At 44.6% G+C, this 14541-nt stretch overlaps 1 protein-coding gene across 4 annotated transcripts in view; it reads right to left on the bottom strand.

Annotated features, from left to right (window-relative positions):
- Positions 1-947: 947 nt before the first annotated feature.
- LOC122740295 (tyrosine-protein phosphatase non-receptor type substrate 1-like) overlaps positions 948-14541 on the bottom strand; it is an 83859-nt gene continuing 70265 nt past the window's right edge. For all 4 annotated transcript variants that reach the window (XM_043982312.1, XM_043982311.1, XM_043982314.1 and 1 more), the window contains exons 8-9: positions 10260-10299; positions 948-3996 (exon numbers count right to left, since the gene is read on the bottom strand). In XM_043982312.1, coding sequence (XP_043838247.1) covers positions 3730-3996; positions 10260-10299 — 307 coding nt within the window. In that variant the 3' untranslated portion in view covers positions 948-3729. The remainder of the gene's footprint in view (positions 3997-10259; positions 10300-14541) is intronic.

The following is a 14541-nucleotide window of genomic DNA, read 5'->3' as shown; positions in this document are numbered from 1 at the left end:
TATGGTCCTAGGAGATCACGGGGGAACTTAGCAGCAGCTCAGATTTGCACCTTGGGTGATGGGCACAGCTCTGCTTCAGTAGCCGGATGGGCTCTGGTCACTTCCTAGAATCTGATTCTTTTCTGGGTGCCCAACAATGCAGATCACACCCTTTGACTGTGAATATTGGTTCTTTGTGAGTTGCCATGGCTGAAGAAAATTCACCCAGCCTTCCCCATTTAGCTGGTCCTCCAAAGACACACATACACTCTGTCCATCACTGGCTCCTTCCTTTTCGGCTTAGTAGAGACAAGTCAGAGTCTGTGTTCTTCTTCAAGAACCCAGGATCAGGTCCATGCCACAGTCAATGATGGGAAGAATTCAGCAGGGGATCATTATGGGAGGAGTCTCATTATAAAATAATGATAGGATTATAAAACATTACTAGAAACTTTGGAAGTGGTAGAATAGAAACTACTTGAGAACAGAGACTATTTCTTTTTTGTACAGAACATGGTAGGTAATTGTTGTTGATTGTTTTTCATTCTTGAAATTAGGAGAGAATGTCATAATTTGCAATGAATTGGATTTAAGTGAGGGAGGGCTCTGCAAAGTCACCAGCCTTACTCCTCCATAGCCATCTGGGTCCAGTGGCAAGATATACATCAGGATGACTGGAGATAGCCCTGGATGTCTGAGGCAATCGGGGTTGTGACTTGACCAGGGTCATACACAGCTAGTAAGTGTCAAGTGTCTAGGTCATATTTGAACTCAGATCCTCCTGACTCCAGGGTCAGTGCTCTACCCACTGGACCACCTAGCTGTCCCAGTAGGTAATTAATAAATGCTCCTTAATTGAGGATATAGCATTTAATCTTCTCTGTACATGTCCCAGGGGCCACTTAGACCACAGCCATTAAGGATACAGACACAGACAATAGATCTTTTTTTTTTAACTTTTCAAATTATTATTTCCCGGAAATCTTTATTACAAAAATATTTTGCAAGCCAAAAAAGTTTAAGAAGCAAGTATATACAAATCGGGGCCTGGTTTCTTCCCAGTGTTCTTCAAAGAAACCTTGGACACAACCTTTCTTCTCATGTTTCGATCTCTTCCTCACCTGAGTGCCACCACACTGTCTCTGCACAGATCCCTCTCAAAGCAGCTGAGCTAACACTCAAGCTCCCTATTTTCCTTTGGCTTCTTTCCATCCTTCTCTCCCTGCAATACCACCCCTTTCCCCGATAAAAGACACACACACACACACACACACACAACACACACACACACACACACACACACACACACGGATGGCACAGAGAGAACAAGAGAATCTAAGAATGTTCTTTTCCAATACTATGGAGTTTCCAGTGAAGGAAGCTGAGTGTTGGGGGTGGGGGTGAGGGAGGCAGTTTGCAAGCCAACATTTTTGGGTTCCGGAAGGACCTACATGAGAAAAGGGAATGATTTCACCAGATGTTCCTGGCTGGTGGTTGTCGAGCCACCTAAAACAAACCCCACAGATGACACTGATTGCGGCAACAATTACGGTCGCGCTGCATGTTTAATCAGATACTTCCTTGACTTCTTCACATGCTAGGCAGCACAAGCCTTGTGCTGGGAATCGCAACCTTAGCCCCCAAACAGCCTTGTTAGTGCCAGGAACATAAAATGTTCTAGAGAAAGGTCTCCCCTGGGGAGAGGGGTGGGGAGCAAAGGTTCTCTTTAGGCCAGTGTCTTTTGTTTCTGACTCACCTAGCCAGGAATTCTGGATCGAGTCATTGAACCCTGGGAGAGTGGGGATATTTGCATTTAGCTGGAAAAGATCGAACAGTTAATGTGTCAACACAGTCAAAACAGGTCATGCAACATCTGCCCTCCCTGGATTCCTGGCTCCACCATGCCCTCACCCCGTCAGCCTTCCATCTAGAAGATCTGTTTCACAGTCTGAATGACAGGATGGTAATTGGTGTCACTGCTGGAAAAGCAGGAGAAGCCATTAGCCTATGCCACAGCTTTGGAGATGGGAGGACGAGGGAGGAGATGAGACTAGCTTCAATGCCCTCCAGTAACTCTCCGCTTCCTGTCTGGTCCAGCTTCACTTCACCAGTTACAAAAAGCAGAAACAGAAGGGGATGTCCCAGAGAAGACAGGAGCTATGGTGCGGGCTTTTTAGCTGCTTCTGCAAGAAGAATAATTCACCTAAATGGTCCCCTGGACTCCCGAATCATAAAGTGCTTTATAGAGACTGGTAGTGAGTCTTCTCGTTGCCATTTTACAGGTGGAGAAACTGAGGCATCAGGCTAAGTGCCACGTAGTGAGTTAGCGTTGGAGCTGGGTGGGAGCTTGCTTTGGGCATTTTCTGGCAGGCTATGCACTAGCTCACACCCCAAATTGCTAGAGACATTGTCTCGGCAGCTCTGCCTTCGGCAAAGGCTAAGGTCAGCAGAAGTATTGGCCGTAGGGCGCTTGCTCCTTCCCACTAAAGTCATCCTCACCAATTCAATCACACTCAGAAAGCTAGGTGCCCCCAAGGAATAGCTGGACTGTGACTATCTGTCCAGTAATCTTCTGGCAACTGTATAGAATTCTGTTTCTGCTTCAAGAAAACTCATCCCAAACAGCAAAGGATAAACCCTCCTACACCCTGTAAGATTCAACCATGTGCAACACAGGACTTCAACACATGACAAAGAGCCAATATAATGCTTCAAAGGAAAAAAAATAACACAGATCAAATTTTCTAACACCTTGGTTTCAAGATTGCACATTTCACATTTCTTAATAATTTACAGGAGTAAACAGCAGCGAGGCATTGCTGTGTTAGTGTGGGCTGGAAGCAAAATTCAGGTCTAGAAATGAGAGGTGTGTCTGTATGGAGTTACAACTGGGACAACTGAGTCTGGGGGAGGGTTGTCCAGGGGAGAGGCAAGTCACACGCAACCCTTAGTCAAGAGTGAGTTATGTAAGTAGGTGTTCTGATTTAGTCTGAAGGTCCACCTCTGCTGACAGGCACCCCAAGTCTGTGCTGGAACACAGGCAGCAGGGCTGAGAAACCTGACCATAAGCCCTAGCCAAATCTCACTGAACAGGTCACAAAGTGGTCTCTCCAGCCTCTCTGCAGATAAAACTCCAGCATCCGGAGCATCTTCTCCTAGAGCAATGTGCAGTGGCAGGTGGGCTGGGGGAAGAGAGGGCAGGCTTTTCCTTCGAGTTTTGCCCTGGAAGAACGTAGCCGGGTGGGGAGACTGGAGTCAGTGACTGTGTTACTGAAAAGCCATGAAGGTGATCTGTCTAAAGAGCATGCCCCCATCCCAGCAGGGCAGGCTGGGCTGGGGCAGGGAGGGGGGGGGGCTGTGCCCCCAGGCCATTGTGATGTCACCACAGTGGGGAGGGGCAACAATATCCCAGATTTCTGTTCCTTTACTCAACCCTAGTTTTGGAATGCCACCCTCTGCATTTAGAAATGTTCGAAACGTAGCCTGCCCCAAAGCCCTTGGTCCCTCGGTGGAAGTGCACACCAAGCTCATGAGTTAGTGTACAGTGGAGAGCAATGTGGGGCCATCCTCCCCCATCATCAATGGGTCCCAAAGGACGCAGCTTTCGCGGTAAGCAAAGATTGGCGGGCACTTCCACTGCACTTCCTCGGGGGCTACACCGCCAATTTTGTAGAGCTCCAGCTAGAGCCTTTCTGACCTGCCGCCGCTGCTGCTGCCGCCCGCGTGAAACCAGCAACCCAGAGGCGGCTTTCACTTCCTTTGAACTTGGACGCTGGCATATTCTGAGTATGATTCTTCGGGTCTGCTTGTGGGCTTCTTGGCTGATCGATTCAGATGGACCATGTCCAGGTCTGCGTAGGTCAGGTTGTCCTCTCGTTGAGGGGATGGGCCAGTCTGGATGCTGGCGTACTCAGTCTGGCTGTTGGTCTCCACAGCTCGTGGGGCGCTCTTTTTGCCTCTGGGCAGGTTCAGATCTGCATACGTGATGTCATTGTTGACGTCATTTGCATCTTGAATCTAGAAGACAGAGCAACAAAGAATTCAGTTAATGTACTCAGAAGAAGAGATGGGAAAGACTATCTAACCCAACCTCCTCATTTACTGAGAGGGAAACTGAGGCCCAGAGAGGAAAAGTAATTTGTTCAAGGTCTTAGAGCTCGTGGGTGGCTGAGATGGGGTCTGAACTCAGATCTTTTTTCTCCCCACAGGGCAATGAGGGTTAAGTGACTTGCCCAGGGTCACACAGCTACTACGTGTCAAGTGTCAAGTGTCAAGTGTCTGAGGCTGGATTTGAACCCTGGTCTTCCTGAATCCAGGGCTGGTGCTTTATCCACTGCACCACCTAACTGCCCCCCTGAACTCATATCTTTTTTTTTTTTTTTTTTTTAGTGAGGCAATTGGGGTTAAGTGACTTGCCCAGGGTCACACAGCTAGTAAGTGTTAAGTGTCTGAGGCCGGATTTGAACCCAGGTACTCCTGACTCCAGGGCCGGTGCTCCATCCACTGCACCACCTAGCTGCCCCTGAACTCATATCTTTTAATGTTACTTTTCTTCCTCCTCTTGATGGAAAGCATTGAAGTTTAAGAAAATGGCTAGGGATAAGAAATCAGCCAACAGTGTCAGAGCAGAAATAAGCTTATCAAACAAGTATCTATCTATTGGGGCTGACTGGCTGATCTCTACAATTGTTTCTGGCTTTATATCCTCTGAACAGATCCAAATTGGGTTCTACCACCCCTCCTTTTAGGCCACTAGTGACAGGAAGGCCCCGCTCTCTATAAACCCCTTTGTCTTCTATTATATGCTTATCTAGGATTCCCTCTTATTCTGAGATCTCCAGCACTTTGGTTTTTCCCCACTGAGCTCAGCTGACTCATTTGTTTATGGGAAGTGTATCCTAATAGTGTTTTGATCCTGAAAGTACACTGATATCTGGTAACAGGAATCCTATGGGAATTGAATAGCTGAACTTGGTACAGGTGATGAATCTAGCTCACACTCATGCAAGATCTTGGCAAATGGCCCCATAACTTCCTGGCAAATAGAGGGAGAAGAAATGCGAGCAAGTGTCAGATTTTCTATTCTTGGGCTCAAAGATCACCACAGATGGCGACTGCAGCCATGAAATTAAAAGATGCTTGCTCTGTGGAAGGAAAGCGGTAGCAAATCTGGCAGCATACTAAAAAGCAGAGACGTCACCTTGCTGACCAAGGTCCATAGAGTCAAAGCTATGGTCTTTCCAGGAGCAATGTATGACTGCGAGAGTTGGGCGACAAGGAAAATTGAACACCACACTTTAAAACTGTGGAGCTGGAGAAGACCTCTGAGAGTCCCTTGGAGAGCAAGGAGATCCGATCAGTCAATACTTAAAGAAATTAATTCAGACTGTTCACTGGAAGGTCAAATACTGGAGCTGAAACACTTTGGCCACATAATGAGAAGATGAGATTCATTAGACAAGACCCTGATGCTGGGAAAGATTAAAGGCAAAAGGACAAGGGGACGACAGAGGATGAGATGGATAGAGAGTGTCATGGAAACTAGACTTCTAGAGATAGTGGAGGATAGAAGGGCCTGGTGTGCTATGGGATCAGTTGAACCACAACAAAGAGCTGGAGGGGACCACAGAACACAGACTGTCTGAACTGTGGGAAATCACAGAATCTAAGAATTTTAAAGCTGGAAGGGAATCTCAGAGAAGTATCTAAGGTGTAGTATAGTGGATAGAGAGCTAGACTTGGAGTCAGAAAGACCTGAGTTCAAATCCTGCCTCAGGCTCTTACTTGTTAATCATTAAAGTGGGCAGATTATTTAACCTGTCAACAATCAATTTCTTCATCTGTAGAATAGATCTAATAATAGTACCTACTCACAGAGTCGTGAGGCTTTCCAAACCTTAAAGTACTATATAAATGTTTGTTATGAGTAGCTATTATTAAAAGTGTTATTTAACAACGATCCAGTCCAACTTGCCCAAAGGATTTTCTACTAAAATACTCAAATGTGGTCATCCAATCTATGCTTGAAGGCTTCCAGTCAGCGGAAACCAATCCCCTCCTGAGGTAACCTGTGCGTGCCACTTCTGGACAACTCTCATCATTAGGATGTTTTCTATTTGGCCTACATTCACCTCTTTGCAACTTCTACCCACGGTTCTGCTCTCTTTGAGGTCAAATAGAACAAGTCTAATCTCTGCTCCAAACAAAAGACTTTCAAATACCCAAAGATCCTGACCGGGAGTTTTATCTTCATTAAGCTGGATGTTCCCAACTGAACCTCATGACATAGACTCAAGGCCCTCCACCATTTTAGCTTCCTCCTTTAGATACTCCCCAGATTATCTGTGGCCTCCCTGTACTGTGGCAGCCAGGAATGAACACACACACACTTCAGATGTGGAATGACCAAGGCTGAGTGCAGAGGGATCATCACCTCTTCCCCTCTCTATGTAGCCCAAGATGGTGTTAGCTTTTGGGGCTGCCACAATATTCTGCTGATTCCTTTGGAGATTGTGATCCACTAAAACCCCCAGATCTTTTTCAGATGAGCTACTAAGCATCCATGCCTCTTCCATCAAATGTTTGTGGAGTTGATCTTTGACTCCAACTCTAAGTCCTGACATTTATCTCTGTTGGATTTCATCTGATTACATTTTACTTCTGAAGCTCTAGCTTGTCAAGATCTTTTGAAATTCTGACTTTGTTATCCAGTGCAATGGTGTCAAACTCAAATAGAAAAAGGGACCACTATTCTGACCCTGCAGGCCACAATACTGATTTAGAAAATCACATATTAAAAACTGTTGTTTCGTTATGTCTGACTCTTTCGTGACCCTATTTGAGGTTTTCTTTGCAAAGATACTATAGTGATTTGCCATTTCCTTCTCCAGCTCATTTTACAGATAAGGAAACTGAGGCAAACATGGTTAAGTGACTCTCCCAGGGTCACACAGCTACTAAGTGGTGGAGGCCACATTGAAACTCAGGAAGATAGGTCTTCATGACTCCAGGCCTACTACTCTATTGCACCACTTAGCTGCCCCATATTAAAAATTATCTGTGTTCTATTGTATTTTAATTTTGTTAAATATTGACCCATTACATTTTAATCTGGTTCAGACCCCACTCAAGAGAATCATGGGCTGCATGCCACAGGTTTGAGATCTCTGGTCTAATCTACTACCCTCCATGTTTTCTATAAGAACAGTGCATGCTATTCTATCAAACGCTTTGCTAAACCCCAGGTAAACCATATATACAGCATTTCTCTGAACTACTAGCTTAGCAACAGTGTCAAAAAAGGAAATGAGGTTAGTCTGGCATGACCTGTCCATGATACGCTGGCTCTTTGTAATGAATGCTTCCTTTTCTAGATGTTCACTGACCGTCTCTTTAATGATTCATTAGAAAATTTCCCCCTGGCAACTGAAGTCAAAACTCACTGGTCTATATTTTGTAGACTTTATTATCATTCTTTTTTTTTTGGCGGGACAGAAGTGGGGAATTGGAACATTAGCCCTTCTCTAGTGCTATAGGACTTCTATTTTCCACCTTCTTTCAAAGATCCCCAGCAATGACTCAGTGATGGCACCTGTCACTTCTCTTAGCGGCCAACGATGTAGTTCAATGGGGCCGGATGCCTTGAGTTCATCAAGGGCAGCTGGAGTGGAGGGGAGGGAGGCTCTTTTACTATCTCTTCACTCATCTAAGACTATTTGTAGTGCAAAGGGCACTCTCCATTTTAGAGAAAACAGGAGAGAAATGTAAGAATTGCACAGCTCTCCCTGCTTGCTCTCTATCATTGCCCCATCCACTCCAAGAAATAGCCTCACCCCTTTTTGGATCTTCTGCTTTGCCCTCAAAATAGATGAAAGCTCTCTCTTTTGTTGACTTTTGCTTCTTTGCTAGACTTAACTCATTCTGAGCTTTGGCATTCCTCATAAAACCAAAAAAAAAAAAAAAAAGGAAAATTTTGATATTTAAATTCTTTCCCTCCTGTCTCTCCCCCATTCATTGAGAAAGCAAGCAATATGATTTCAAATACACATGTGAAGTCATGCAAGACATATTTCCACATCAGCCATACACCTATCTTTTTTTTTTTTTTTTTGCGGGGCAATTGGGGTTAAGTGACTTGCCCAGGGTCACACAGCTAGTTAGTGTTAAGTGTCTGAGGCCAGATTTGAACTCAGGTACTCCTGACTCCAGGGCCGGTGCTCTATCCACTGTGCCATCTAGCTGCCCCCTATACACCTATCTTTTTTAAAAAAAAAAAAAGCAAAGCTGGTTGGTGACTTCCTTGTGAATCTTCCCAGCCTCCCTGGGCTGGCTTCCCTTGTAGAATCTGAGCCCATGAGATACTACCTATTACTCCACTGCATGGCGTTTTCTCAAAATCTAGGAGGAACACTGGACAGAATCTCAGCGGTCACCCCATCCCACCCAGCCATTTTACAAAGGAGGAAACTGAGGACCAAGGAGGAAAAGTTCTTCATCCTAGGAGACATGGTCCCAGCAGCATAGCTGGGACTCTGAGCTGGATCTCATCATTACTGGATGTGTTTCTACAGGCCTTCTTTTTTTTGGCAGGGCAATGAGGGTTAAGTGACTTGCCCAGGGTCACACAGCTAGTTAAGTGTCAAGTGTCTGAGGCTGGATTTGAATTCAGGTCCTCCTGACTCCAGGGCTGGTGCTTTATCCACTACGCCACCTAGCTGCCCCTCTACAGGCCTTCTAAAAAACATAATGAGAGACTCCTTTCCAATGCTCAGCAATCATCCCTGCTAAAGGTGATCCAACACCACGAATGGTGAGCCACAACTACTGGCTTTTTATCAACAGACAGAACACTATGTGCCAGGGCCTCCAAGTCTGTGCTGTCACCAGCACAAAATTCACTTCCAAAGATTAAATCTAAAATACAGGTGAAGATGGAGAATGTCAAGCATGACCAGAGCTCTAGCACTGGAAGCTCAGGGGCAGGCCCAAAGACCCATGAGTGACAGAATTGTAATAACTTCAGCGAGTATTGCTTGGTGAGGGAGGGCCATCCAACAGTAATCAATGTGAGGGGGAAACCAAGCAGTTAGGGAAAGACTTCTGAAGGAATGAGGACCTAGACAGGGTAATTATACACAACCTCACCATGGAAGAAACAAAAAACCTCTAGAAATAGCTTGGTGGAATTATTATCAAGTAAAGGAAGGCAGGGTACCATGGTGATACTATGGAAAAGGCCGGGTTCAAATCCTGTTTTGGACCATTATTAGCTGAGCAATCCCAGGAAATTAACATGACCTTTCTGGGTGGGTCTCAACTTCTCAAAGTATAAAACAGGTGCTATAACCCTCACTACCTACCTCACAGTCTGGGTATAAGGAATAGGAGGCAGCTAGGTGGTATACTGCATGGAGCACTGACCCTGGAGTCAGGAATACCTGAGTTTGGGCCTTGCTTCAGACACATATTAACTGTATGACTTTGGGCAAGTCACTTAACCTGTTTACCTCAGTTTTCTCCATTGTGAAATGGGGATAATAATAGTACCTATCTCACAGGTTTATTGTGAAGATCAAATGATACAATACTTGTCAAGCACAGAGTACAGTGGATAGCACATAGTAGGAGCTATAAAAATGTGAATTATTGTTATTGTTGTTACTTTAAGCCTTAAAGTGACATTAATGCTTGTCACTTCATGCCTATCCAGAGAATCAAAGGTAGAGTCTGAAGTAGGGTGCTATTGACTGAATAGGATCTAGATCCCAAAGCAATTACAAGCACAATGTGTGAGCCAGATTCTTTCCTCGGTCATTTTAAGCCATCAAGGATATGGATGACTGGAAAAGAAGGGTCAGTCATGTGCCAACACTGATGATGGATAAAAAGACTGTCAGTATTCATGTAATACTCTGGTTTACATGGAATATCAAAAAGCAGCAGAAAGGCCTCCTTCTGCCCACTGGGAGAATCCTCTTAGGAAAACTTCTAGGAGGACAGGGATGAAAATGACACAAAGTGAGGAGGTGTGGCTGAACCTCTGCCCAACAAGTCTGTCATTCAAGGACAGATGGGTCTGAGTGGGCAAACTTCCCAAAGGCTAAGATATAGAAACAGCAGCCCTCTTCTCTCGGCATTTACACCACCCAGGAACAATCTTCCCTCTGCCCCCAAACCTCCACTGATTCCATTCAGCATTTCATTTTTAGCCTGCTTCCTTTTACGACAATTTCTGTTGCTGAATCCTTCAAGGAGCCAGCCTCGGGAAGCACTGTACGTACCTGGCTTAGGTCTCTGGCGTTTTTTTCCGGCTCATGTAATCTAGAGGAGAAGGACAAGGGATACATCAGATAAATCAGCAAAATTGCTTCATTTTGTAGTTAGAAACCAGTGACAGCTTACTTTAATGGATGCTATTCAAGGACAGTGACCCCCATGGGTCCGAACTAAGACATCACCGTTGTCTTGGTTCCCAGGCAATGCAGTGTCATGGAAAGAACATGGGCCCGATGAGTCCCACTTACTAGTTGGGTGATTGCAATGAATTCCTCACCTCATTAAGCCTCAGTTTCCTGATTCTGTAAAGTGGGGATAATAATCCTTGTACTGCCTTAGTCACAGAGCTACTGGGAGAAAATCACTTTGTAAACATTAAGGTAATATAGAGATGAGAACTATGATTATCCTCCAATCTACCTGAGTAGCACCTTGTAGTAGAAAGAGCACTTGTTTTGGAATAGAGAGAGATTAATTCAAATCTCAGCCTCAACTTACTAGCTATGTGAATTTGAGCAAGCTATTTTGCTTCCCTAAGCCTCAGCTTCCTATTCTGTAAAATGGGGATATAGCTGTACTACCTAGGTGAGAAAAGCACTGTTAGAAACTGGCAAGTACTTTAGAAATGGGCGCTGTTATTATTCTGCCTGAGTGTGATTGATTTTCAAGCATGAACCTCAAGGTCCAGGGGACAACAGACTGGATATTATCAGTGTTAAGCAACAGGGTCTGTCCACAAAAGTTAATCTTGGCCGTGACAGAGCATTGAGCTCAAGTAGCAGTCACTGAGCATGACAAATCCTATGTTTCCACTGAAACACTTCCCTCCTGGGGGTGAGCACACCTGACTGGAGGATCCGGAATCACGGTGCCCAATTAAATTATTGTTATTAGGAGGAAGCCGAGACTCAGAACAAAAATTAGGTGGTCTTCCTAAGCTCACAGAGCTGGCAGCCAAAAACTTGTATCTCAAACCTACAGCTTTTGATTCCAAGGCCAGTGATCCTTCTATGACACCATACTGCCTCTCCTGGCTAAGGCAGGAGCCTCATCATTTGTCTTTTCACGTGTGTGTTCCTTGCTTTTCTTTCCTGCTTGACTTCAGTCTCCTTTCAGGTGAGGATTGTGACTTATTCATCTTGGCATCTCCCAGCATTTCTAGAACAAAGCCTTAGGCACAGTAGACACTCAATAAATGTTTGTTGAATGAGTGTTTATGTTCCTGGGCCCTGATAGATTACGGACAGCATGCTCTGCCTGTATATAGAGGCACTGTAGCTTAGTGGATGGGATGTCAGACTTGGAGTGGGTAAGACCTGGGTTCAAATCATCCTCAGATACTTACTACCTGTGTGACCCTGGGCAAGTCACTTAATTTCTCTGTGCCTTAGTTTCCTCATTTGTAAAATGGGGAGGGGGTTGAATTCAATGGCCTCTAAAGTTTGTTTTTGCTCTAAATTTATTTTGAAATTTATTTATTTATTTATTTATTTATTTGTGAGGCAATTGGGGTTAAGTGACTTGCCCAGGGTCACACAGCTAGTAAGTATTAAGTGTCTGAGGCCGAATTTGAACTCAGGTCCTTCTGAATCCAGGGCCGGTGCTCTATCCACTGTGCCACCTACTGCCCTATTTTTTTAATTAAAAATTTTTTTTTCTAAATTTTTGATCTTATGGTTCTCTGCCCAATAGAGCAGGGGTTCTTAAGATTTTTAGGTGGCAGGTACTTCTCTATAGACTCTTTCTCAGAATAGTAATTTTTAATACATAAAATAAACACACAGGATTACAAAGGAAACCAAGTCTATCGAGATAAGGAAATAACATTTTCCCCCATCTAAGTTCATGGACTCAGGGTGTGCATCCCTGCTGTAGAATGAGAAATCCTACTTCAGTTATAACTTGGAGGCTGCTCTGAGTCCAGAGGGGGAGCCTCCCAACTTGGCTGCTCAGCCATCTCGCTTGGGGGTTAAACACTGATGGACTTTGGAAGCCAATGAACTAGGAACCTCCAGAGAGAGCCAGGCACTTAATGGTAAGCAGATATTAAGTTCGACTCAAAGTAATTCTGGAGTTGGTCACGTCAAAGAGTTCTTGGGGAGGTCTCGTTAGAAACCTACTGCAGGGCATAAAACACTACCAACAGCAGCGGGCTGCTGCGTGTTTCTTTGGGGAGAAAAAAAAAATCAACCAGCAAATGTTGTTAAGCATTTGGTGCAGGAGGCTGTGATTGCTTTTGTACGGGGAACGAGGTACAAGCCCTTTCCTTTAGGAGCTCACAGTCTAATAGGGGACATAAGGCACGTACGTGCAAGAATAACTAGCTCTACAAGGTCGTCTGTGCTATAGCCAGGTTCCGATTAGTGAGAACAATGCATCCTATGAAATGGCCGCCTGTATTTAAATGTGTGCTAGTCTAAGTTATAATTACATAAAATAGGGTAATTGGTTTCAGCCCAATGGAAATATGCAGGGTGGAGTCAAATAATTCAAGCATGTCAAGGGATTCATCATTTGTACTGATTGCGACCTAACTGTAAATGCTTTTGATTCAGAAAGTTAGGGAGGGCTGTGGGAGTCATTAAAGGGAAGGCCAGGACTTGGGGCAATCAGGGAAGGCTTCCTGGAGGAAGTGGAATCTGAGCTGGACTTTGAAATATAGATTTCTATGGGGGAAAAGGACATTCCAAAGGAGGGAGGAATACACGGGTAATAATACAGAAGTGGTAAGGGGCAGCTAGGTGGCCCAGTGGATAAAGCACTGGCCCTGGATTCAGGAGTACCCTGAGTTCAAATCCGGCCTCAGACACTTGACACTTACTAGCTGTGTGACCCTGGGCAAGTCATTTAACCCCAATTGCCTCACCAAAAAAAAAAAAAAATACAGAAGTGGTAAAAGCTCAAAGCATATTTAGGGGGACTGTGTATGGGCCAAGTTTATTATGGGGAATGATGGGAGATAAGATTAGAAAGGTAGGATCATTATCCCAGAGCTAGAAGGGAACTTAGAACCATCCAGTCAAACCCCATCATATTACAGATAGGGAAACTGAGGCCCAGAGAGGTTGAGTCTGTCAGTCACATTCACACAGGCAGTAATAACCAAGGCAGAATTTGAACTCGGGTACCATTTTCATAGCTAATGTTCATCCCACTATACCAAGCTGAGCTAAATGTGAAGGGCCTTAGAGATGAGAAGCTAAGCAGGCCAGATTGTATTTGTAGGTAATGGGGAGTCACTGAAGGTTCTTGAACGGTGAAGAGACCTGATAAAAATGGCGATTTAGGAAGATGAAATTGGTGGTATTTATAAGATGGATTTGAGAAAGTGGAGAACAGAGGCAAGGTAACTAATTGGGGGCTAGGTAGTACAATAGATGCAGTGCTATGATTGGGGGTAGGAAGACCTGAGTTCAAATACAGCCTCAGACAACTCTGGGAAAGTTACTTAACTTCTCTTGGCTGTCTTCTCTGTAAAGTAGGGAAAATAACTGCACCAACCTCCCAGGGTGGTTGTGAGGATCAAAGGAGCTGACACATGTACAATGCTTTGAAAACCTTAAAGTGCTACATAAGTGCTACCCATTATTAGTAACTTATTATGTAATAATAATATATAACATTTATTAAACACCTACTAAAGGCCAGGCACTGTGCTAAGCACTTTATAATTATCTCATTTGTGATCCTTACAACAAACCTAGGTGCTATTATTATCCCCAATTTTACAGATGGGGAAACTGAGGCAAATAGGGGCTAAGTGACTTGCCCAGAGACACACAGCTAGTAAATATCAGAAGCTGAATTAGAATTCAAATCTTCTTGACTCTAGGCCTGGGGCTCTGCCCGTTAGCTGCCCTGCTAGGGATATTTAATAATATAATATATATTAAATATAAAATCCTCTCTTTGGCATTTAAAGGCCTTCACAATTTTGCTTCCCCTAACTTTGCAGTTTTATTATACCTCCCCTCACTCCCACACCCCACAACTATTCAGTGATCCAGGGACACTGGCCTTGCTGTTCTTAAACAGGACAGTCCCAGCTCCTGCTTGGAACTTTTCACTGGCTCCCCCCTCACGCCTGTAACCCTCTTCTTCCTCACCTCTACCTCCTGGCTTCTTTCAAGTCCCACCTAAAATCTCACCTTCTATAGCAAGCCTGTTCTGAGCTCCTGTAATTCTAGCTCTCCCCTCACCCTTGACTATTCCCATTCATCCTGTCAACAGCTCATCTGTACATAGTTGTTGGCATGTCATCTCCCCCATTAGACTGTGAGCCCCTTG

This window comes from Dromiciops gliroides, chromosome 2 (genome assembly GCF_019393635.1).
Source record: "Dromiciops gliroides isolate mDroGli1 chromosome 2, mDroGli1.pri, whole genome shotgun sequence".
NCBI lineage: Eukaryota > Metazoa > Chordata > Mammalia > Microbiotheria > Microbiotheriidae > Dromiciops > Dromiciops gliroides.
The sequence above is the reverse complement of the archived record's forward strand: the minus strand, read 5'-3'. Positions and strand labels throughout refer to the sequence as shown.